This window comes from Ahaetulla prasina, chromosome 3 (assembly GCF_028640845.1).
Source record: "Ahaetulla prasina isolate Xishuangbanna chromosome 3, ASM2864084v1, whole genome shotgun sequence".
In the NCBI taxonomy this organism is placed as follows: domain Eukaryota; kingdom Metazoa; phylum Chordata; class Lepidosauria; order Squamata; family Colubridae; genus Ahaetulla; species Ahaetulla prasina.
In genome coordinates, this window is record NC_080541.1 from 19,181,049 (window position 1) to 19,207,574 (window position 26,526).

Sequence of the window (26,526 nt, forward strand, 5' to 3'; positions counted from 1 at the left end):
ATAGAAGAATGGATATTGAAAGTTGCCAATCTGGCTGAGATGGCGAAGATATCAGCCTTTTTGAAAGACAATACGCAAGAAAGATACTTAAAGGAATGGAAAAAATGGATTGACTATATTCAACGTAGATATCAGACTAAGAGTTATCAGACTGTTTTTGAATGATTATGATGCATTATTTTTGATTGTTTTCGGAGGAAGTTAGGAATTGATGATTGTAGGGGTATAATTAAGTTGGGATGGAAATTTTTTAGCATATGTTTGTTTTATTTTAACTATACCTTGTGCTCATTCCGGGAAGTCGGGGAGGGGTTGTGAAGGGAGGGGGGGAGGGGGGAAAGGGGAAAAAAAAATTTCTGTAAAACTTTTTGAATTAAAAAAAATTGTGCAAAACCAAAATGAATTTAACTGGGATATAGTTATATTGCCATAGGCCACGCAACATACTAAGATATAACCAGTGGTGGGATTCAGCCAGTTTGCACCTATTCGGGAGAACCGGTTGTTAACTTTCTAAGCAGGTTGGAGAACCGGTTTTTGAAAGAAATCTTATTTTGTTTTTCTCCACTTTACAGGGCTAATCCTGTAAAGAAGGCAGGCAGGAAGCATTCTGGTGTTGTTTCTAGCCTAATCTTTATTGCCCTGCTTACAGAAACTGCCTCTCTAGTTAACTCTTATTACATTGTATCAGCTAAGGCAAAGCGCCCATTGATGTGAGTGACGGTGAGTTAGCCATGCCCACCCAGTTACATGACCGTTGAGCCACAGTCGGTCATTAGGGCAGAGAACCGGTTGTTAAATTATTTGAATCCCACCATTGGATATAACACCATTTGCTTGATTTGGACATAAGCGCTGAGCTTTTTAAACCATTTATTATGGTTTTGCAAATAGTCATTATTAGATAATATGCAAAGAGCAAATCTTTTTTATCTTTTAAGTCATTCTGACTAATTTTGCACATGTGCCTAGCCTACATCAGAGTGAGGAAAACTTTTATGAACAGCAAAGAAAATTATCAGCCTTTCCATTAGAGCACTTGTTCTCTAGCTCATTTGCAACATTTCTTTGAAAGTCTTCAAAGAAAAACAAGAAAGTCTAGATGCCTCTTAAAAAAGCACCTTTGGGACAATCATGACCTGGATGACTGAGAATCATGTTTTTTTTAGAACTATTGGCATAGAAACATAATACGCAGAGAGAGCAATAAGCCTCCTGTCGGTTTTCAGTAGCCTGACAGACCATATTACTCTCAGTCAAGCATGATAGGACTTGTACTCCAAAGAATACAGGTAGTCCTCAACTTACGACCAGTTGAGCCCAAAATTTATGTTGCTAAGTGAGAAATGTATTAAGAGAGCTTTTTAAAGTGAGCCCCCCATTTTATTATTTTTCTTGTCACATTTGTTAAATGAATCACTTCAATTCTTAAATTAGTAACACTGTTAAGCGAATCTGATTTCCCTGTTGACTTTGCTTGTCAGTAGGTCGCAAAAGGGAATCATCACATGATGACACTGCAAACATTATAAAAGTGAGTCAGTTGTCAAGCATCCGAATGTAAATCACATGGCCCAAGGTGGATGCTGCAATGGTCATAACTGTGAAAAACGGTCATAACGCCCTTCAGGTTAATATTTAGACTCCGCCTTCCTTCCATTCTCTACGTCACAAATAAAAAGGGTGGAGCATGCCCCAAGCCTCATGGGAATCGTAGTTTCACAGATATCCTGTTGTGAGACAATGTTCCAAGGGTCCCATTTCTCGGCTTCTCAAGGATTCTTTCTCATAAGGCAAAAGGGGATGCCTTTTTTATACATAAGGAACTATTACAGCTAATGGAATTGCTCATTATTCAGGTTCTTCTGCTTTAGCAAGGGGCTGGACTAGAGGACCTCCAAGGTCCCGTTCTATTCTATTCTATTCTAAATTATAATTATAATTATTTCTAATTCTATTCTAAATTCTAATTATTTCTAATTCTAATCTATTTTACTCTAAATTCTAATTATTTCTTATTCTATTCTATTCTATTCTAAATTCTAATTCTAATTCTAATTATTTCTTATTCTATTCTATTCTATTCTATTCTATTCAATAGGAGGACCCCATAGAGCCTCCGCGCCCCTCACTTCTCTCCCCCCTCCCCCCGCCATCACGCGCGCTCACGCCTTCCAGCTCGCCTCAGCGCCGGAACTAACGTAAGTAGGGGGGCGGGCCCGCCGGCGTCCACAACGCGGAAGCGGCGAGGGGAGCGGAAGGCAAGTTTTGAGCAGTTGCGAGGGGTCGCCTCAGAAGCGGGGCTGAGGCGGCCGCGAAGAGGACCTGGGGCCCGCCAACCCTCCGTCCATTCTCCCTTGCTCGCTCCGCCCCATCCCGGGGAACCTGCCATGAATGTGGACGTGGAGTTCCACATTCGCCACAACTACCCATGGGCCCGTCTCCCCGCCAGCGTTAAGCAGGTACCGACTGACTGACTGACCCCTCCCGGCACCCATACGCAAGCAACGCCCCCCCGCACCTCCGACGTCCCGCGAAATTGACCCCTCGGGCTGCCCGTAGCCTACTCAGGTTGAGCCAAAAGTCAAGTTCGTTTCCCCAGCTTGTCCATGCTGGAAGTTCATTTTCTGCTCTTTCCTTCCCGACGTAGCACAGAGGCTTGCGGTTCCCCTTTCTCCCGAGAAATAGGCCCCCGTTGGCTGGGAACGGGGTAAGCTGCAGCCCGAGGAGGCTTAAGGCAATGCTGGTCAATGACCCTGTTCCAGGGCAGGTAACACACGTGGCCTTCTGCGCCCTCCTTGATGGCTGGGGAATTCTGGGAGTTGAAGTCCACATGTCTTAAAGCTGCCAAGTTTACTGAGACACACTGACTTACTTAGGGCCTCGTGAACCCGAATGCCACTTCCCTTTTGGTTGAACATAAGACACAATCTTCGACTGCAGAGGATTGGCTAATGAGCTTCCATTAGCCATTAGTTGCATAACTAATGCACAACTATAATGCCTTGGTAATGCCACACTTGGAATACTGCATTCAGTTTTGGTCGCCACGATATAAAAAAGATGTGGAGACTCTAGACTCTAGAAAGAGTGCAGAGAAGAACAGCAAAGATGATTAGGGGATTGGAGGCTAAAACATATAAAGAATGGTTGCTGGAATTGGATATGTCTAATCTGATGAAAAGAAAGACTAGGGCAGACACGACAGCAGTGTTCCAATATCTCAGGGGTTGCCACAGAGAAGAGGGAGCGAAGCTATTCTCCAAGGCACTTGAGGGCAGGACAAGAAGCAATGGGTGGAAACTAATCAAGGAGAGAAGCAACTTAGAACTAAGGAGAAATTTCCTGACAGGGAGAACAATTAATCAGTGGAACAACTTGCCTGCAGAAGTTGTGAATGCTCCAACACTGGAAATTTTTAAGATGATGTTGGATAACCATTTGTCTGAAGTGGTGTAGGTTTTCCTGCCTCAGCAGGGAGTTGGACTAGAAGACCTCCAAGGTCCCTTCCAACTCTGTTATTCTAGTCTAGTAAGGTGGACATGGAGGACAGTCTCTCTAGTGTCCCAAAGATGTTTTTTTTCTTTTTTCAAGAGGTAACTAGACTGTCTTGTTTTTGTTTTTTTTATGAAGACATTTTGCTTCTCATCCAAGAAGCTTCTTCAGCTCTGACAGATAGTGGAGAATGGAAGGATTTATATTCCTTGCAGACAGCTGGTCATTTGCATCCTTTTAGAGGGTTGTTAGACTAGAGGAACTAGGTGACCCTGAGGATACAGATAAACCTCCAAGTGCTTCAACAACCCTCTAAAAGTATACAAATGACAAGCTCTCTGCAAGGAATATAAATTCCTTCTTTCTTCAAAGCACCCATGGGACAACTATGACCTAGATGACCTAGATCTCTACATAGCCTCTCAAGTGTTTCCTCAGCTCCAGGTAACCTGTGGCAGAACATATTAAGAGTCGTGTCTAAAATGAGTTCACAAAACACTCTAAATTCAAATGTGATTAGCTCACTTGGATTAAGTAGTTCGCACGGATGGCATTGTTAGTTAAGATCACTTAAGAACTGGATTAGCTCAATAAAGTATGGTTAAGCCAATTATGGGTTAAGGAGTTGTGCAGGCATAACTTGAAATTACTAAGTGTTAACAACTAATCAGAAGTTGTAGGTGCTCTATCACTGGAGGTTTTTAAGAAAAGATTGGGCAGACATCTGCCTGAAATGGTATAAGGTCTCCTATTTGAGCAGGGGGCTTCCAGATCTGTTCTGATTGATCGATTGAAGTGCTATTGATTATATTCAATAAGGTCATTTTTATTCCTAGTGACCACATAGAGTCCTTTCATCATGATCTGTCCCTCACCTGGTTTTTCAGGTCTTGCAGTCACCTGTCATTCAGGTCATCATCGCCACTGTAACTGGGTCCATTCTTTTTATTACTGGTCATTCTCTTCTCTGTTCAACCACCTTTCCCAGCATTACAGATTAAAAGATGAGCATTTTTGTACACAATCTAACACACATGATGTGAAAGAGTTATAGTCAGTGCTGCTATAATCTCTTTATGCCAGAATTGTATGTGTTTGTTTTGCAAGCCAGTAACTTTATATTATTCATATCAGTGCCATATTAACATCCTAATTAATTGTTAATGTTAAACTTTAATTGTCTTAATGTTTTCAGTAGTGAATAGAATACTTCTATTACATTGCAATAGAAACAAATGCAACACCAACAAAACATGACTATACAGTGAGAAAAGAACATTAGAGTAATTAAAATAATGTACCAAAACATGGAAACTCACAAAAAAGAAAAAAGTGTATAATATCCATGTTGTATTGAGATAAAATTAATTTTGATCTTTAAACTTAGTACTAAAAAGATCTGAATTTTCATTTTTAAGAACATGAAGACTTTTAAAAACTAGAAAACCGAACTCGTATCTTGAATACATTTCTTATTATCAAGAAATTTCTTTCTGTTTACTTAAGATTATACTCTTTGTCAGCATCAGACTTGATAGAGCCAAAGTTCTTCACAAAGTGGCAAAGGCCATGTTTCAGAATACAGATATAGTTCATCTTTACCCTTTTAGCTATTGCATTTGTTTCCCAAAGTATATTAACAAATGCTATGATTTGAAACAAAACTAAAGTCATATATCAAATTTCATACAATTCCAGCAGAAAAAACCAAATGTCCAGCACTTTTTAAACTTTCTTTGAGAGTTCTAAAAGTTATGAAATAATATTTTCTAATGAATTGATTTCATTCTTAAATCATACATATTTTGTGTTTTAAAATCTGGATCCATTGATTTTCCAAGATTGGATATTCCAATTTTTCATTCCAGAGTTCCAGGATAATGAATAATAAATTTCATTCTGCATTTTTGGCTTCTTATAAAATCTGATTATAGGTTTAAGTTTAAATGCTGCATTATAATTGGTAGGTTGTCTCGCAATCTCAGATGTAGACTATTCTCAAGAACACATGGGTAGACAGTGGCAACATTTAGTAGTGGCATTTAAAAATATCATGTGAAGACTTTTTTTTTTACACCGTTCTTAAAAATAGATCTGCAATATTGTTGTATAAAATCATTGATATGTTTAAATGATTTTCAATATATCATTGATATGATATGGTGTATAAAGGCATTGGTTAAGATGGCTGACTATAGAAATTGAATAGCTAAATAAAAAATCATGTGATATTTGAATGCTAGAAACCGCTACAGTTTTGAGATTCATGCTGATTCCACTCTCAAAATTGTATCAGTGCACACAAGTTCTGTACCAGGTCCTTACAGTTTTTACCCTCATAAGACTAATGGGAAGTAATTGAATCACAGCCAGCCTAAATAAAATCAACAGTCTTTCCAGTAACTTTTCCTGCAGATCTTTTTTTCTCCAAATTATATGCAAATTTATTCTAAGAATTGGTTGTATTTGGAGAAAAATGCCCGACTACTTTTTATCATCACATTTTATAACAATCCTTTTAGGTAAAAATACATTCATTTTACTACAAGTCAATCATGCATCTTCTTGAATTCATTAAGATGAGTGGTATTTTCAAGCTGAAAGAGTGGATGTTAATCTCTGAACATCCGAGTGTTCATCAAATTTTTATTAGCTTATCCTAATAAATGTGATTTGTTTGCTTCATAGGGTCTTGGAAACTCACAACGAGAATATGAAAAGCAGGTTGTACTCTACAGTATCCGCAATCAACTTCGGTACCGAAATAACTTAGGTGAGTAAAAAAATACCGATTTGGGACGGAAAATGTTTTGCAACTATGCCATCAATACTGGCCGTGCTGAAAAAATAGATCTCTAATAGATTTTTGTTGTTGTTGTTGCTGAAGTACATTGTCCAGTTTATGAAGGAAAATCAAGACGTTTTTATGAATTTCTGTAAAACATAAACAATGACAGCAACTAAAGGCAATGTGTTTTGTTAGAATTTTACAACTGTAGATAGAAATAAACCCATCACTTGTGTTTGTAAGCAGTCTCGAATCTGAGCAAAACGGATGAGATGCATGCTTTAAATAAATACTCTGGAACTTTTTAAGATAAAAGTGATATTCATTGAATTCTTTGGATTGGTCTTCTTAATTAATTCCACATGCCACCAGATGCTAGTATCTAAATACCAGCAAATAATTATTTACCAAGGCTTTTCGGTTGCTTCTATATTGATTGTTTATAGGAGAAAGAAAGGTCACATCTATCAATAATCTAGAAACTTTAAACCATTCTCTCCCCCTTTTCCACCCATGAGTGTGGACACATCTTAGATGGTTTTGTTCCCCATGTCATTATATACATCAGGTCCCATATCAGGGGTGAAATCCAGCAGGTTCTGACAGGTTCTGGAAAACCAGTAATAGAAATTTTGAGCAGTTCAGCTGGCCCCAGAGTGAGGTGGGAATGGAGATTTTGCAATATCCTTCCCATGCCATCCCCACCAAGCCACACTACACCCACCAAGCCGCACCCACAGAACCGGTAGTAAAAAAATTTGGATTTCACCACTGTCCCATATAAAAACTCAGTTCTGATGATATTGCTCACTTCCTCTGGGTTTCAAGGATTTGGGTTCTCATCATCCTTGGCCAGCACAAACAAAGAAGAATTCTACATTTGTAGCTAGTATTGTGTGGCACAATATTTTCATTTTCATGATTAAGTATTTAATTTATAGAATTTATTTCTGGTTTTGATCTCAATTCCATCCACATTATTGCAATGTCTTATACTCTGCATTTTTAGTATTGCTGAAAATAATCTTGCAATAGATTAGGTAATATTGCAATAGAGGTAGGGTATTAGAGTCTCTCTTTGAGAGAGATGGGCAGTTCATATAGGTGAAATATAAATAAACAATTCAATAATAAATTAAGAATATAATTTTTCCCCCAGTGGGCCGCAGATTTCAGTATAACAGCCATTCTGTCTTGTTTTGACTTTCTTACTTACATAGATGCATAGGGAATTGTTCAGCTTTGTGTGCAAGTAAACTCGTTTGCATTGATGTCTTTATGCCCCATTGATGTCTTTATGCCCCATTTAAAACAGGGATTACATTAACTAATTTAAGAAGACTGTTTGTCAAAAATAGTATACTAGGCACTGACACTGTTGTTCTAACGTTTCATTTCTTCCCCAGTTAAGCACATCAAGAAAGATGAACGCAAATACTACGAGGATCTGTTAAAATACAGCAGAGATCATCTTATGTTGTACCCTTACCATTTGTCTGACATCATGGTGAAGGGCTTGAGGATAACACCTTTTTCATATTACACAGGAATAATGGAGGTAAGCTTAGAGAAATACTTGGTTTCCTTCTATTGCAGTGTAATGCTTACCTACTGGAAACACACGCCTAGTGTTTGCTAGTGTTTTTCTTCGGCTACTGTTACACGTAGGGGAACATTATATCCCTTGAGCTGCATTAGTATAGATAGTCCTCAACATAAGACCATAATGGAGCCTATCCATTATAGCAGGGGTTTCCAACCTTGTTAACTTTAAGACTTGTAGACTTCAACTCCCAGAGTTCCTCAGCCACAAGTCTTAAAGTTGACAAAGTTGGAAACCCCTGCATTATAGTTATATGGCATGACAGTCGTAAAATGGCTCAGTCACACCCCAATTTTTTGACATTTTTTTTATGTTGGTCGTTAAATGAGCCCATTGTTCACTATAGCCTGGTTTTGTCGAAAACCAGAAGTAACTTCCAGTTTTGACCAAAGTGTTGTACATGTGACGTGGGGATATTGCAGACTGCCCTATTTATTTATTTATTTTATTTATTTATTCGTATTTGTATACCGCCCTATCTCCCGAAGGACTCAGGGCGGTTCACAGGCAAGTAAAAACATATATGTACAAATTAAGAAAACCATTTAAAAACTTATTCTAAAAGCCAAATTATTAAAATGTGGCCATGTTGCTGAGTGCACGAAATGCAGTCACATGACTGCAGCAATATCCCCAACTGTAGGAACTTCATAGCAGAGTTGCAACCCCCTTACCTTTTTTAGGCAAGTCATGAGTTTGGAATGGTCATCAATGGCCGTAAATTGAGCATTACTTGTATTCCATTTGGGGCTCTCCATTCAATTTCTCCAATCAAAGAAGCTGCTTTGAAGGAATTAACATGTATGATGAAGAAGAGATTGAATTGTCAGTTAATTCCCAGAGTTTTTTTTTCCAGTGACAGTAATCAATCTTTAATCAGAATAGAACTGGAAGGGACCTTGGAGGTCTTCTAGTCCAACCCCTTGCTCAAGCAGGAAACCCTATACCATTTCAGACAAATGGCTGTCCAGTCTTTTCTTAAAAACTTCCAGTGATAATCGGTAGTTGTTTTTGAAATACAAGACTTGGGATTTGAAGCACATCCTGATGTAGCATCAGTATACATCTATTAAGTTTAAAAAGTACAATGATTGAATTGACTTTGCATTTTTTTTTTCACAAAGGACATAATGAACAGTGAAAAAAGTTATGATTCATTGCCTAATTTTACTGCTGCAGACTGTAAGTATAAAGTTACATTCTGTTTACGTGTGTTAAATAAGTGCCTAATTTTTAAAAAGAATTTCCTAATTTTGAAAGTCCAGCTGCCTGATAGTTCCTATTTTTGAAGATGCAATACTTGTTTAAGAAAGCTTTTAAAGTTAAAAGTAAATCTCTCCCATCTGAAAACAGAAGAAAAGAGACAGCGATAAGAGAATAACATTGAGAAAGTTAACAAAATAATTTTTCTGCATGATCAGATGACTGTTAAATAGTTGTTTATTTTCTTAGCTGGAAGCCATAATAATTATATTCAGATAATTTAGGCGGTACAATTGCAGTCACTTTGCAGTTAGTCATTGAAGTAATTGCTCTGAGTAATGTTTCTATCTTTGTTTAGTTTTCTGATTATCTAATGTTCTAGTTAGATTGTTATAACTTGCAATAAATGTCTTTTGCAGGCATACCAATTCTCTTTTCCATTGCACAAATACAGATCTTGGATTATAAGCTCAGAATTCCAGGACAAACTTTTAAAACAATGCTTGTCTTTGATAAAAGCTGTTACAAGGATATATATTTTGTTTGAAATCTTCAGGTTGTAGGAGAATTAAGGAGGGCTGCTTTGTTCCAACTTAAAAATGACTGCTTTCAAATGTAGATGTCTTTCAGATAAAGTTCTTACATACCATATTTTTCGAAGTATAAGATGAACCTTTTTCCCCCCTAAAAGGGGGTGAAAATTTGGGTGCGTCTTATACACCAAATGTAGCCCCTCCCACCTACTGGCCCACACCCTTTGGCCTCTGCCTTCCATCAGTTTACCTCCTTGCAGCGAGAAGAAACAGCCCATTTCAGCTTCAGCACAGCCTAATTAGTACAAGTTGATTGTCCCCAACTCTCAGCTGTTTCAAGCTGCAGGGATTGCCATTGGCTATTGCTGCACTGGCCTCTGCTGCTTGCTGCAAGGAGGTAAATTGCTGGGAGCAGGGTTTTTTTTTTTCTTGGGCTAATCAAGCTATGCTGAAAATGAAAATATGAGTAAAGCAGGCTGTTTGCTGTTTGCTGCAAGAAGGCAAAATTGCTGGGAGGCAAGGCAGATTTCTTTTTCTTGTTTTCCTCACCAAAAAAGGTAGCTGCGTCTTATAGTCCGGTGCGTCTTATATGCCAAAAAATACGGTAACCTTTTTATTAAGGATTAACTTAATTGATGTTTAGATTATTAGATTTAGAAAAAAATGCAAGATCATTCCAGACAAAATGCTTGTTTTCAGCCAACCAGAATATAATGACTATCTTCAACTGAATGTTATTTTAATGACAAATGACGTTCAGATAAATCTCCTATTTTTTCCCATTTAAGGGTCCCTTTTTTTGGGTTATAGAGCAAAAAGGGAGGAGGGAGCAATGCTGCATATTAGCAATACTTTCTCTCAAGATAGAATTCTGTTTTTAAGAGATTTATTTTTTTCTTTTTCAGGCTTAAGGCTTCTTGGCATAGGAAGAAACCAGTATATTGATTTGATGAACCAGTGTAGGTCATCAAAAGTATGTATTCTGTTTTCTCCATTTGATCTACTATTGGCCTCTTTAGAGCAGGGGTCTCCAACCTTGGCAACTTTAAGACTTGTGGACTTCAACTCCCAGAGTTCGTCAGTCAGCTTTGCTGGCTGAGGGACTCTGGGAGTTGAAGTCCACAAGTCTTAAAGGGACCAAGGTTGGAGACCCCTGCTTTAGAGGTTGATATAAACACAAATACGTTCATAGTTTCGAGCACTCGTACTTTGCCTAGCCAGTTTTATTTTGGTTTTTTTTTGTAATCTAAAAGGAGTGTTTTCAGATTTCCAGTTCTTTGGCTTGATGAGTTATGAGGCTGCCCACAAGGACAGTTTGTTTTGGCAGGTTACAGTTTATTTATTTATTTATTTATTTATTAAATTTTTATACCGCCCTTCTCCCGAAGGACTCAGGGCGGTGTACAGGCAAATAAAAACAAACAAGACACTATATATAAAATATAAAATTAAAAAACTTATTATAATTTGCCTAAAAATTTAAAAATCTATAAAAACTAAAACCCCGTTTAAAATTAATAAAAACTATAAAATCCATAAAAAATTAACCCAGCCCCGCGAATAAAAGATGTGTCTTCAGTTCATGCGAAAGGTCCAAGGTCAGGTATTTGGCGAAACCCGGGGAAGCTCGTTCCAGAGTGTGGAGCCCCACAGAGAAGGACCTTCCTGGGGCCGCCAGCCGACATTGCTTGGCGGATGGCACGCTGAGAAGTCCCTCTCTGTGAGAGCGTACGGGTCGGTGGGAGGCATATGGTAACAGTAGGCGGTCCCGTAAGTACCCCGGCCCTAAGCCATGGAGCGCTTTAAAGGTCATAACCAAAACCTTAAAGTGCACCCGAAAAGCCACAGGAAGCCAGTGCAGTCTGCGCAGGAGAGGTGTTACATGGGAGGTACGTGACACTCCCTCTATCACCCTCGCAGCTGCATTCTGGACTAGCTGAAGCCCTCGAGTGCACCTCAAGGGGAGCCCCATGTAGAGAGCATTACAATAATCCAAGCGAGAGGTAACGAGTGCGTGAGTGACTGTGCACAAGGCATCCCGATCAAGGAAGGGGCGCAACTGCCGAACCAGGCGAACCTGGTGGAAGGCCCCCCTGGAGACGGCCGTCAGATGATCTTCAAACGACAGCCGCTCATCCAGGAGGACCCCTAAGTTGCGCACCCTATCCTTTGGGGCCAATAACTCGCCTCCAACAGTCAGCTGCAGCTGCAGCTGACTGAATCGAGATGCCGGCATCCACAGCCACTCCGTCTTGGAGGGATTGAGCTTGAGCCTGTTTCTCCCCATCCAGACCCGTACGGCTTCCAAACACCGGGACAGCACTTCAACAACTTCATTGGGGTGACCTGGGGTGGAGAAGTACAGCTGAGTGTCATCAGCGTACTGATGGTACTTCACCCCAAAGCCACTGATGATCTCACCCAACGGCTTCATGTAGATGTTGAACAGAAGGGGCGAGAGAATCGACCCCTGCGGCACCCCACAAGTGGGGGCCCTCGCCCACCTCTGCCCCCCTGTCAACACCGTCTGCGACCGGTCGGAGAGATAGGAGGAGAACCACCGATAAACGGTGCCTCCCACTCCCAATCCCCCCAGCCGGCGCAGCAAGATACCATGGTCGATGGTATCAAAAGCCGCTGAGAGGTCTAATAGGACCAGGGCAGAGGAATAACCCCTGTCCCTGGCCCTCCAGAGATCATCCACCAATGCGACCAAAGCTGTCTCCGTGCTGTAACCGGGTCGGAAGCCGGACTGGAACGGGTCTAGATAGACGGATTCTTCCAGGTATTGGGGTAGCTGCCGCCCCACAGCACTCTCTACAACCTTCGCAACGAAGCGAAGGTTGGAGACTGGCCGATAATTTCCCAAAATAGCCGGGTCCAAAGAGGGCTTCTTAAGGAGGGGTCTCACCACCGCCTCTTTCAAGGCGGCAGGGAAAACCCCTTCCAACAAAGAAGCATTTATAATCCTCTGGAGCCAGCCTCGTGTCACCTCCTGAGTGGCCAGCACCAGCCAGGAAGGACACGGATCCAATAAACATGTAGTGGCGCGGAGCCTCCCCAACAACCTGTCCACGTCCTCGGGAGCCACAGGGTCAAATTCATCCCAAACAGACTCAACAAGACGTGCCTCCTCTCCCTCGCTTGGATCATCCCAATTTCGGTCCAGACCATCCCGGAGCTGAGCGATTTTGTCATATAGATAACCACTAAACTCCTCGGCACGTCCCTGTAACGGGTCATCCCGCACCTCCTGATGAAGGAGGGAACGGGTCACCCGAAACAGGGCGGCCGGGCGGTTATCTGCCGACGCAATGAGGGTGGAGGCGTAGGAACGCCGCCTCCACATTGCCACTAGGTAGGTCCTAGAATAGGACCTAACTAGTGTCCGATCAGCTTCGGAATGACTGGACCTCCAAGTGCTCTCTAGGCGTCTTCTCCGGCGTTTCATCTCTCTCAGCCCCTCGGAGAACCAAGGGGCCAGACGAGATCTGCGCCGGGTCAGAGGCCGCAAAGGCACGACACGGTCCAAGGCCCCAGCCGCGGCCTGTTCCCAGGCCGCAACTAGTTCCTCAGTCGTGCCGTGGGCCAGATCCTCAGGGAATGGCCCAAGCTCCGTCAGGAACCTCTCAGGGTCCATCAGGCGCCTGGGACGGAACCAGCGTGTAGGTTCCGTCTCCCTGCGATGGTGGGTGGCGGTTCGGAAGTCCAGACGAAGGAGAAAATGATCTGTCCATGACATTGGTTCTGTTACTAAATCGCCTAGTATCAGATCATTTAGCCACTGACCAGAGATATAAATCAGATCCAGCGTGCCTCCCCATGTGCGAGGGGCCATCATTTACTCGAATCAGGCCCAAGGCCGTCATGGAAGCCTGGAACCCCCGAGCTGCAGTCGATGATAAGCCAGCTGATGGCAAGTTGAAATCCCCCATAACTATCAGTCTGGGGGTCTCAACTGCCACAGTGGCAAATAACTCCAGCAGCTCGGGCAGGGCTGTGGTCACGCAGCAAGGAGCCAGGTACGTGATCAACAAGCCCAACTGATTCCTATGGCCCCACCTCACATAAAGGGATTCACAGCCGGCAATCTGAGGAACAGTGGCCTCCTCGGCTCTAGATCTTCCTTAATGACAACCGCCACCCTCCACCCCTACCTGGACCTCGGCTGATGGAATGCTCGGAAACCTGGGGGGCACAGTTCAACGAGGGGAACCCCCCCCTCTGGCCCCAACCAGGTCTCCGTAATGCCCATAAGGTCCCCGGACTCCCCCTGAATAAGATCACAAATCAAGGGGGCTTTATTTGCCACGGACCGGCATTACATAACATCAACCGAAAATCCAGGCTCTGAGGATCATGGCCGCCTGAGGAACGGGTAGGGACTAAGGGGCCGGAGCACGTGATCGCTTTCAGACATCGAGCACGTGCTCCCCACACTCGATATGGCCCCTCCGCCATATCTGCCTCTCCCACTTACCGTACAGATTGAACCACCCTCTAGTCCTGGAACGAACCCTCCCCTGCCTTCAGACCAGATGTAATAGTGCCGCGAACTGGTACCGGGGCTGGATCCCTCCCCGACGGGTTCTCCCCCACACCCGTCTTATCCCTCCCCCCCTTTAAAAAACCCTTATTTAAAAATCTATTTAAAAAACCCCATACATTCTTCTTAGCAGCATGCCACCTCTCTGGGTCCCAAAACCCTTCGTTGAGGTAGGCCCTCGATAACTTGGAGGGCCATTCCTGCGAGGCGGGGGAACCTCGCAGTCGAAGGAGGTCAATAGGCGAGTTGGCAGTTTATGAGATACTGGCTTGCCACTGTTTGCATCTGGTCATCTGTAGTCTTTGCCAAGTTACAAGGGTCATTTTTTTTATTATTTTAGTCTATGACTTTCCCTCAATTTCTCGAGGAAAAGTAAATAGGGCAATAAATATCCTGCCATCATCTTGCACAACATCGATTCATATTTTTTTTATTTAAAAAATATACCCTGCCCTTCAACAGAACGCACTGAAAATAAAAAAAAAGAACACTGTTTAGCCCTGATCAGACAATATTATAAATGTGTGTCTGAATCACATTCCGAGAAATAAAAGTGCTAGGAAGATGAATTCAATTTGGCTAAAAAAAATTTTTAAAATCTTGGGAAATCAAAAAGATCTCAGCCTTCAGAGGCAGCTTGGAAAATGATGTGCATGCCTTGCTCCAGAGAGATTTCTGAAGCCAGTTGTTTGCTCAGTTTCCCTGGAAAAGGACATCTGATAAGTCTCAGCACGTGGAAATCTTTCTTTCACTTAATGGGTTTGAAGGTAAACTACTGCATTTTTCAATTACGGGAAGTCCTCGACTTAAGACCACAACTGAGCCCAAAATTTCTGTTGCTAAGTGAGACCATTGTTAAGTGAATTTTGCCCCATTTTACAACCTCTCTTTCCACAGTTGTTAAATGAATCACTGAAGCTGTTAAAAGTTAGTAACGCTATTGCTAAGTGAATCTGGTTTCCCCATTGTCTTCGCTTGCCAGAATGTCAAAAAAAGGTGACCCTGGAACACTGCAACCGTCATAAATATGAGTCAATTGCCAAGCATCTGAATGTTGATTGTTTGACCGTGGAGATGCTGCAACAGTTGCAAGTGTGAAAAAAGGTCTTAATGTCACTTTTTTCAGTGACATTGTAATTTCGAACAGTCACTAAACAAACTGTCCTAAGTTGAGGACTACTTTGTACATCGTAAAATGAATGGGCAGCTAACAAAATCATTTCAACATTAGCTAAGAAGAGCTCCCTAATGATGGCCATGGCAGGCCCATGTATGACTATATGTACAGTAAGGAGGACAAGAGTATTTTAATATGACCAAGAAAGGCAGGTTTCTCCAGAATGATCTGCTCCAAGAGTTTGTTGTGTCTGCGCCCCCCGAGCCGGGCCCTCTGCCAGAAAGTGACTCGGAAAGTGAGGGGTAAGGGCCATCAGAATTTACCTCTGGAGCACTGGCTCCTCTGGCTCAGCTTCAGGAGCCAGAGGCAGGCCAAGTGGAGGAGATAACGAGGCCTCCGTCCCCTGACTGTTCCCCCCCCCCCGGCCATGCCTTCAGACCCGGCTGATGGCAATCAGGCCTGGCTGGATCCCAGGTTTTGGAGATACGAGAGGCGGCTACAACAAAGGAAGGGGTGAGGCAGGCCTAGAGAGTGCTGAGTCACGGAGCCACACCCCACAGAGTATAAAAGCAGCCCTGGCTGCTCTTCTGCTCCGTGATGAGCAAAAATTGAGCTGAACTATTTGACTCATGGAGAAGTGAGCTGAACATTCGGCCTGGATTGCTGACTTCCTGGTTGCCCGGCAACCCCAAGATAAGGGAGACTTTGGCAGGCAGCTGCAGATTCCCTGCCAGGACTGATAGCAGCCGTGAACTCAATTACTGGCTCGTTTAGCCAGCTCGCGTGGCTGAGGCTGGGAGGGGACAGAACAGAGTTGAAGGGATTATCCATAAGGGTTGGTATTCTTATCATTAATAATTAAAGCAGTGTTTAATAAATTATTTTCATATAATAAATGTCTGGGAGTCGGTGACCAAACTAAAAGTTCACGAAGAGGTCAGTGAGTTTGGGTTCCCCTGATGCAGAGCTTACTTTGTAGGCTGTGGATATCTGTGATTGATAAGTGGTCTATCCCTATGTATTTATTATGAATGTCTTTGGCTTATAAAAAAGATAAACAAATATATTTTTCTCAATTGGATGCATGTGCTTCAGTTAAAAAGAACTTAGAATTTACATGGGTGAAACTGAAATATAAACCAGAGAACCTACTGCAGTTGCTCACTTTCGGTCTACATCAGACGTCTCCAAACTTTGCAACTTTAAGACTTGTGAACTTCAACTCCCAGAATTCCCCAGCCTGAAACAAGGCTGAATGATAAGGACGATCTTATCAGGGGAAAGGGATGGTGTGCTTAAAGATTTGAATGTTCTACATTTGAAAATTTCTTCTTTTAAACCATCTCAGAAATTTTTTAGAAGGAAAACTGCTCGTGACCTGTTACCCATGAAACCAGTAGAAATTGCCATTGAAGCTTGGTGGGTAGTACAAGCCGGTTACATCACAGAGGATGACATTAAGGTATAAATAAAATTATTTTTTTCCGGTTCAGTTAGATTTACGCTTTGTTACGTGGACTGCTAAAAACTTTATTTCCACTTCCAGGTCATGAACCTAAAAACCTGGGCTGTTACAATCAGAAACTTTTCTTTTGGTGAATTATGTTTGATAAAGTTGCTTGAAAATTACAGCAGTAATAAGCTGTGGCTTATGTTTAATTTCATAAACTGATTATGCAGTGTTTGAAAAAAAAATACTTTATCTTACCTATACCTTCCCACTAAGTCAGTGGTGAAATGCTCCCAGTTCGGACCGGATTGCCCAATCCGGTAGCGATGGCGGCGGGTGGTTCAGAGAACTGGTAGCAAAAATCCCTGCCCTCTCCCCTGCCCCAGCTGAGCCGCATGATCATCAGAGGTTGTTTTTTTTCCCCTACTTTTAAAAGCATTTTTTCTTCGGCTGAAAAAATGCTTTTAAAAGTAAAAAAAAAAGCCTCTGATGATCGCGCAGCTCAGCTGGGATCATCAGAACTCTTTAAAAGCTTTTTTTCCTCTGGCGATCCCAGCTGTGTTGCCTGATCATCACAGGCTTTTAAAAGCATTTTTTTTACAACCCCTTCGGCCGAAGAGGTTGTAGAAAAAATGCTTTTAAAAGTAAAAATAAAGTTGGCATGCCCACCCAGTCACATTAACCCCCCCCCACCAAGCCACACCCACAGAACTGGTAGTAACAAATTTCACATTTCACCCCTGCACTAAGTACAATTTCATTAAGTCATCCTGAATTAATGTGGTAGAAAACATGCATCTTTCTCTAGTCGAAAATTTAATTGAATCAAACAGTGGGTTCTTAGCATAGACATAGATTGTGTTCTTCGTTGCCCACTCTACATCAAATAATTTTTAAACCCTTATGCATTTATTATTTAATACACCCTTTTCTCGTTAGATATGCACACCCTGTGAAAAAACTGCAGTTGATAAAATCATTGATTCAGGTCCTCAGCTTGCTGGAATCCTAGACTACAATGTTGTTCACAGTGAGTTACATGGTTTTACTTTTCTTCCAAACAAAAGAGTAATTTTTGTATATTATTTTTGTTGCAGATTTAAGTTAAAGATTGGAAAGCATCCATATTAGAGAGAATCAATGAGTAGAGAATAATTTGGGCATCTACCTTTTGCTGTATGGTTTTTTCGTTTCTTTTTATCAAGATTACATGAAGCATTAATACCATTCTATAATGAGTTGGTAAGACCACCTAATCATATTGGTTACTCTTTCCTGTACTGTCTCAACATCTGCATCCAGGAATATTGCATCCAGTTTTGGTCACCATGATGTAAAAAAGATGTTGAGACTCTAAAAAGAGTGCAGAGAAGAGCAACAAAGATGATTATGAGACTGGAGGCTAAAACATGAAGAATGGTTGCAGGAGTTGGGTATGTCTAGTTTAATGACAACCAAGAACTAGGGGTGACATGATAACATTGTTCCAATATCTCAGGGGTTGACACAAAGAAGTCACGGTCATCCTATTCTCCAAAGCAGGGGGTCTCCAACCTTGGCAACTTTAAGACTTGTGGACTTCAACTCCCAGAATTCCTCAGTCAGCTTGCTGGCTGAGGAATTCTGGGAGTTGAAGTTCACAAGTCTTAAAGTTGCCAAGGTTGGAGACCCCTGCTCCAAAGCACCTGAATGCCAACAAGAAGCAGTGGATGGAAATGGAACAAAGAGAGAAGCAACCTAGAACTAAGGAGAAATGTCCTGATTGAACAATTAATCAATGGAACAACTTGCCTCCAGAAGTTGTGGGTGTTCCAACACTGGAGGTTTTAAAGAAGAGACTGGACATCAGTTTGTCTGAAATGTTATAAGTTTCCTGCCTGAGCAGGGGGTTGGACTAGAAGACCTCTGAGGTCCCTTTCAATTCGGTTATTCTATATATCTTTGTTAGAACAGCTGATCCCAGTGCTGAATCAGGTATTATTTTGGATTTCCCTTCAATTTAGAAAATAGTTTTGCTGTGTCATATTTGAAATAGCCTTAATAATTAAAAACCCTTCCAGCTCACGGAATATGTGTCTCAGCCATCTGAATCATGCTGGTGGAATTTACTTGCAAAATTTAATCTATCTGAAATATTTGAGCACCGCACAGAACCAATAAATTATTTGTATAATACTTGAGATTTTAGCATAGTAGTGTGACTATTGATAAACAGTGAAACCACAATTTAACAAAACAAATTTAGTGGATTTTGAATGCAGTTTACCAGATTTCTGTCCAGGCATCCTCCTGAAGGAAATTAAATTTATATTAATTTCACATCATTTCTGGCAATTGGCATCATGATATAATTAACCCTAAATGAGATGCAAATGAACATAACATTGTAAATTGCTGCAAATAACATAATTGACAATTTAACAGGCATTTGGAAATAATACTGGTCTGTTACAGCAAGGTTTCACTGCAGATACTTTTATCAGCTAAAATGTTGTCTTTTTCCAAGCTGTTTAGAGAACACAGTTATGAAATATGCCTTTAACGTACATTAAAAGTACATGTAATTCATTACATACATGTCCATTTAATTCTTGTTCAGAGATGGATTTGGATTTTGGTAAATCCTATTTTAAGCAAATAGGCATAAGGATAAAATTGTAATTATACTGTAACTTCCCAGCTGCTTTTGTTTCGGAACTTTCATCTGAATATGTTCAAAGGAAATCTGTCATCGAAAAAGCAACATGCTTATATTGTCTGTTCATGTGTGTGTGATTGTGTGTCTGTTTGTGCACATGTTTTCTAGTCTATTAATTTCAGTCTTGAAGAAAGAATCATGTCAAGGAAAGATCCTTTAGAACCGTGTTTCTCAACCTTGGCAACTTTAAGATGTTTGGATGTCAACTCAAAGAATTCTTAACCTTAACTTTAAGATGTCTTAGAACCCAGACATCCTAAAGTTGCCAAGGTTGAGAAGACTGCTTTAGAGAATGAGTTTCGGGTCTCTCAGGTGTGTGCCACAGATGTATCCTGTCTTACTAGCATCTCTATCCAATACTGTGCCATCTGTGTAGTAATTTGGATTAATTTTTAAAACAGCAACTGGATTTAATTTGAATTAGAGAAAAATGTGGACATAACTGTCCGTATTCCATGTACCATTTTCTGAACTCTGTCTCACGTTCTTTGTTTCTCGGCACAACAAATTGATTGAAGACCCTGCATGAATATCTGTTACGATAATGGAGTTCTTTTTTGTATCCCTAGGTTTATATAATAAGGGGTTTATCTACCTTGATGTACCAATATCCGATGACAGTTGCATAGCAGGTAGGTGTATGGGGTTTTTTTAAACTGTTCAGTACATTGATACAGTTAAACATGTAAGAATTTAACTGACTTAATATCCCAAAGGAGCTTTTTCAAAAGGCAACTGGACTTCCTTTGTTTTTCCTTGAAGATGTTTCACTTCTCATCCCAGAAGCTTTTTCAGTTCTGACTGGAGAACTGAATTGTCAGAACTGTAGAAGCTTCTTGGATGAGAAGCAAAACATGTTCAAGGAAAAACAAAGGAAGTCCAGTTGCCTCTTGAAAAAGCACCTTTGAGACAACCATAACCTGGATGACTGAGAATCTCAATAAACCAGCGGTCTCCGTCTTTTCTGGCTTTGCAGATTGACAGTAGTGGTGGTGGAGGAGAGGGAATGCTCCCACGGAAGCAGCGGGGAGTGTGCTCTTGCGTGCCTGCCGCTCACACAAATGGGGCTGAGCATGTGAGGGCGCTTGCCTGTTGCTTGTGCAAGTGGAGCTACACAGCATGAAACAAACACAATGTTTAAAAGTTATGATATTTATGTAGTTACTTATCAAGCACATCTCAATTATATTAAAGAAACCAAAATATCTTTACAATCCGTAAGGCATATCACAACCTTTGAGCAACTCTAATGTTTGGAAATTGAAAGTTGAAAAATTTGACACTCACATATTAGGCACACAAGCATGCGCCCCCACACGCATGTGCGGCCAGATTCTGAATGGACCGCAGTCCGGGGAGGGGAGGTCAGGGACCCCTGCTGTAGACAAGTGACTTAACAGTTTAATGACATAATGATGCTGAATTCCAGATTTCAGTTTCATTGTGTGCCTAAAAGCTTAACTTTGATATTGCTGCATATTCCATAATTTAGCTTTGTGGGCTGATCCTAAGTCATAGTTAGAAGAGAAGGAGGAAATAGTGCTTGTTCCAACCATATATTATTTCATTACCTTTTACCATATATCCCTTTCCTGGCCTATTTGTAAGCTAAAGAAAAAAACTGGTGAGCAAATGCATTTGCTTCATTATCACTTTTAACAGCAGTCATAAAAAAACCAATGAAGTCCAAGAGCAACAGTTGCATAGGAATCTTACATGAACATTTTAATCTTGAAGAGCCTTACGGTATGTGTCTGATGAATGTGTCCCATTTACTCATTTGCTACAGGTAGTTTTCAACTTACCGTCATTTGCTTAATGACCAAAGCTACAGCAACACTGAAAAAAGTGAATTATGACCATTTTTCACACTTAATGACCCCATGGTCACGTAATCAAAATCCAGACCCCTGGCAACCAGCATATATTTACAACGGTTGCTATCCTGGTGTCCCAGGGTCACCTTTTGTGACTTTCTGACAAGCAAAGTCAATACGGAAGCCAGCTTCATTTAACACCCACGTTAGGAACTTAACAAGTGTAATGATTGCACTTAATAATTGTGGAAACGAAGATGGTAAAATGGGGCAAAACTCAACTTTATTTAAGTGTCTTGCTTAGCAACAGAAATTTTGGGTTCCTCTATGGTCGTGACTACCTGTATTTGGTAAAGTAAATGTAGAACAAAAAGTCTGTGACTGTATCTCATTCTCTTATGAAAGGCTAATTTCTCTTCTGAGACAGAGAAGCGGGAACTCTATTGTATATTCTTTCTTCGATAAACGGCATTTCTTTTTCTACCTAACAATATCCTTAAAAACATAGCTTTTCTTTTCAGTGCCCCCACTGGAAGGATTTGTGATGAACAGAGTTCAGGGAGATTATTTTGAAACTCTGCTGTACAAGATATTTGTTTCCATAGATGAACACACAAACGTCGCAGAGGTAAGTCATTTTTTAAATGCTCCTCTGAGGCTATAAATCAACAGCTGCTTGGAAGCTTTTATTTATTTAGATTTTTATTCGATCTTCCTTTAATTTATAATGTAGTGAATTTTAATTCCTGTAGCTGCCCAGAGTCCCATGGATGAAATGAGCAACCGTACAAATATAAATTGTAAAAATACAAACAAACAGACAAACAATTGGTGGTTGTAGTGAGTTGGCAACAGTTCTCCAGGACTCCAAACAGTCGCCCCCTTTTAGTCCTCAGTATAGGTAGTCCTTGAGTTACGTTCGTTTAATGACCGTTCAAAGTGACAACGGCATTGAAAAATGTGACTTATGTCCGTTTTTCACAGTTATGACTTTTGCACCATCCCCATGATCATGTGACACCCCTGCATTAAGGTCTTATAGCTCAGGGGTCTCCAAACTTGGCAACTTTAAGACTTGTGGACTTCAATTCCCAGAATTCCTCAGCCAGCAAAGCTGGCTGAGGAATTCTGGGAGTTGAAGTCCACAAGTCTTAAAGTTGTCAAGGTTGAAGACCCCTGTTATAGCTGACAACTTCCTCTCTGTCTTCTCCCCATCCCCTAATTGTACAGTGCCAAATCCCAAAGCCAGGTGAGCATATTCTTGAGAAAGGAGCTCAGAATGCCAGCTTGTCTGCCCCATCTATCATCAGATCATGGACCAGGACAGGATATACTGACCTAATAGCAGCCAAATCTTAGGACCAAGGGTGTGATGACCTTGCTTGTAGATGAATACTGAGGGCTGGAAGAAAAGACAAGTCGCCACCATTTGATCCCACCATTCCCTTGTGGAGCCAATCCTCAGTTTCCTGATCGTGCCCATTATCTCCCACTCCATCTCTATTACGGAGGTGATGATGTAAGCTTGCTGTGCTAAATTGGAAAAAAAAACACCAAAAGAACATGCTGGTTTTTTTATTTTTTTCATTTTTGTACTCATGGAAAACACTTTCCAATTCAAAGTATGATTAACTCAGATTCGTAGCTACATGTCATAAATCCTTGAAATGACAGGAAAATGAACTGTAGCTCTGAAAGTATTTCAACTTTCTCCTCCGAAATCTGCCTTCACATTAACAAACAAAGCTGAGTTATGCTAGATCGAACTATCCATCAAACTTTGGGCTAAGGGACTTTAGATTCCAAAGTATATATATGGTGCTGCTGAACTGTGACTGTGCTCCAATTCCATGAAAACCACTGAGATTGTGAAATTGTATAAGAATGCATTTTCTATAAGGTGATGCAGATTTATCATTGCGGGATGTATTGATACCTTAAGCCTCGCTCAACACTTGAAATGTATTTATCGTAGTATTAGAACACTAGCCAGTTGATTGGGCTGATGAGTTCATTGGTTGCTTTTAGTTCACCATGATGAAATGTTGTTAAATATTCCAAGAAAACACTATATAATTCAGTCAATTGGCTCTCTTATATGGTCAGTACTGAATAAGTGTGACATTTTTTATGGAGCTTTATTTGTTTAGCATATGGCAAATACATGGACTTACAGTAGTTCAAATGTTAATGTCCAGTCCACCCAACCTTTCAAGGACAGGGTGGTCTATGTCAGAGGTCTCCAACCTCCAAAGCTGGCTGAGGAACTCTGGTAGTTGAAGTCCACAAGTCTTCAAGTTGCCAAGGTTGGAGATCCTTGGTCTATGTTGAAAAAATCAGACCTTGGGCTGGTGTAAGCTCTTGATGGACATTCAGACACAATGTGGTGGATATTGTGTCGAGGAGCGCCACAGTCACACTGAGGGGTAGAGACAAGACCTCACTTGAACAATGAGTCCTGGCAGACACCATGTTGGGTGTGGATCCTGTTCAGAGTTGACCAATGCTGGCGAGGAAGGTCAAAATCTGGTACCGTTTGTGTAAGGGTCATCTATGTAACTGCCTGTATCTGGGCGCCCATTTGGCTTTCCACTGTACATTGATGTCAGAGTTGTTAGACAGCAGTTGAGTGAGTTGTAGTTTTGTTGTAATGGAGCTTGATGTAAATGAACGCAATTATCAATAACCCTTACTTATTTTGTGTATTTTTCAGCTAGCAAATGTCCTTGAGATTGATTTGTCCCTTGTGAAGGTAGGCCTCAACTCCATTTAATTGTATAAGAGAAAAGATTAACTGTTCTATTGCTCTCTTTCTCAAAATTATTAAAATACAGCATGCTGATAAAAGGATGTTTTTCCCCTCCCCCAGAATGCTGTTTCCATGTATTGCCGGCTAGGGTTTGCTCATAAAAAGGGTCAAGTAATAAACCTGGATAATCTTCATTCATCATGGCGGAACGTTCCCTCCATAAACAGGCTAAAGTAAGTATAAAAAATACAATTTCACACCGAAAGCAGAAGACAACAATTTCCTCAGCTTCCTGTCTCAGTTTTACTCTGTGTTTGAGCATTTATCCAAACGCTGTTCTGAAGAATCATAGTAGATAATAGTCAGTAATATGCATAGAGCAAGGCTTCTCAACTTGGCAACTTTAAGATGGCTGGCTGGAGAATTCTGGGAGTTGAAATCCAGACGTCTTAAAGTTGATAAGGTTGAGAAACACTGACATGGAGGATTATGTATATGAGAGCTATACAGTGTTTTAGATTCATTTGCAAAAAGCTGCTTCAGGAAATCTGGAGGTAGAAAAGTAGCTCTCATTTACAACTTTTAAAATGAGCTATATCTTTTTCCCACAAATTGTATAGTGGCCCTGTATGGCTGTGATCCCAGAAAAAGACACCGTTGCCTTAAATTGCAGTCAGGTGATACCTTTATATCCTTCTAAAAGCTCTTGATCATTTTGGAGTTGAAGTATTGGACTGATATTTTGCTTTTCCACCAACCGATCAGTAGATGGTGTTCAAGGCAGCCCACAAACTAGCTGATAAAAGTTAAACATAATAGTGCCATTGAAATATAATTATGACATGTGCTAAGAAACAAATACCAAATATGGTTTCTTTCTTTCTTTCTTTCTTTCTTTCTTTCTTTTTCTTTCTTTCTTTTTTTTTCTCTCTCCCTCCTTCCCTCCCTCCCACTTCCAACCGAAAACTCAAATCTTTACCGAGAGCCTGTGGACTTCTAGAAGGGTGTGCTATTTTGAGATGACTGTTCTGCCCAGTTTCACAACCTCAGTTATTCAGATCAGTTGCTGGGGCACAGCGGTGGGAGGGATCTGCTGTCCTCGGATCCTGTTTGTAGATTCCTCGGGAGGCAGATGCTTGACTTACAAGGTTCCAGATTAGGAAGTCTTTTGATCAGATCCAATAAGACTCTTCCTGTGACACGTTTTTCCCCTGGTCAGAACATCGCTGGACCCACAGAAGATGCTGTTATCCTGGGAGAGTGGAGAAAGCAGGAGTCCTGTCCAAGAGGCTGGCTCTTCTGCCACCGATACAGATACCAACAGTCAAGATGACCAAGGTGAGCAATTTAGGTGCTGACTTCTCATTTTATCAGTTGCAGTACATATCATTCCGTGCAGGGGTGGGCTTCAAAAAGTTTAGTAAGGGGTTCTCTGCCTGGTTGCTGGGTGGGAGTGGCCATGGTGGGCATGGCCTAGTCGGTCTCCTGCACCGCGGGGGGCGGGGGGGGCATTTTTGCCCTCCCCGGGCTCTGGAGGCTTTCCTTAATCCTCCAGGAGGGCAAAAAAGGCCTCACCAGGCTCCGGAGGCCCTCTGGAGGCTGGAAATGGGCCCATTCCCTGCCTTCCCGAACTTCCGGTAGACCTGTTTTTCGCCCTTTCCGAGCTCCGTGCATGCCCTGCACTTACCTGCATCTAAAACGGGCCACGTGGGGACTCTTGGGAGGGGAAGGAGGGGTTGGTGGGGCAAGCCAGAAGTGGGATTTGAGGGTTCTCTGAACTGTACAGAATCTTAGCTAGAGGTTCTCCCGAACTCCCAGCAGCCCATCACTGATTCCTTGCCTCTCATTAATAGGCCTGGCATCTTCTGATCTCTGCTGGCAACATATTGCAGGGATTCTTTGATTTACTGCAGGAACTGCAAGGATTTGTTTCAAACATGCTAGTCTCGGTGTGTAAGAGGCATTAAACGTGGGGATGTGGGGAGAGAAACCTAGCAGTGAAGGAGGAGCCGCTGATTGATTGAGGGGGGGGAAAAAACCCGGCAGTAGATTATATTTTGTGGATGAATCTCCTTGTATTCTTTTAAGGTGAAGATTCCATCCTTATCTTACGCTAAACCACTACATTTGTAGAACTCTGCAGGAAGGATGTGTCTTGTCATATCTCCAGCTGAAAGCCAAAGGAAATGTGGCTTTTGTGGGAGTTCATTGGGTTATTTAAGGCACCTTATACGAACAAGAGAACACTCAGTGTAGTCTCTCTGCTGCCTAATGTAGTCAGAATTGCTCACAGATATCGTGATACTGAGGATTTTCTATCAATTAAATTTCTTGCCTTGATATTTTTCACAGCCTGTTTGTATCTCAGAGCACCTGAGCCAATAGCTATTAGATAGGCTGAGATACTTACAGCCTTATTCACTATCATGTTTGGTGCTTAAAGTGTTATACAGATAGAACCTCGACTTATGACCACAATTGGGACCAGAATGTCCATTGCTAAGCAAGTTGGCTGCTAAGTGAGTTT

The 26,526-nt window shown here is 41.4% G+C and overlaps 1 protein-coding gene across 1 annotated transcript in view; it reads left to right on the plus strand.

The window, feature by feature from the left end:
• The first annotated feature begins 2,227 nt into the window (after nt 1-2,227).
• The window catches only part of FAM91A1 (family with sequence similarity 91 member A1), a 48,529-nt gene continuing 24,230 nt past the window's right edge, over nt 2,228-26,526 (plus strand). Inside the window, exons 1-12 of the mRNA XM_058176768.1 lie at nt 2,228-2,462; nt 6,184-6,268; nt 7,690-7,841; nt 9,011-9,068; nt 10,528-10,595; nt 16,634-16,747; nt 17,675-17,765; nt 20,003-20,065; nt 21,772-21,878; nt 23,964-24,002; nt 24,120-24,232; nt 25,219-25,337. Coding sequence (XP_058032751.1) covers nt 2,391-2,462; nt 6,184-6,268; nt 7,690-7,841; nt 9,011-9,068; nt 10,528-10,595; nt 16,634-16,747; nt 17,675-17,765; nt 20,003-20,065; nt 21,772-21,878; nt 23,964-24,002; nt 24,120-24,232; nt 25,219-25,337 — 1,081 coding nt within the window. The 5' untranslated portion in view covers nt 2,228-2,390. The remainder of the gene's footprint in view (nt 2,463-6,183; nt 6,269-7,689; nt 7,842-9,010; nt 9,069-10,527; nt 10,596-16,633; nt 16,748-17,674; nt 17,766-20,002; nt 20,066-21,771; nt 21,879-23,963; nt 24,003-24,119; nt 24,233-25,218; nt 25,338-26,526) is intronic.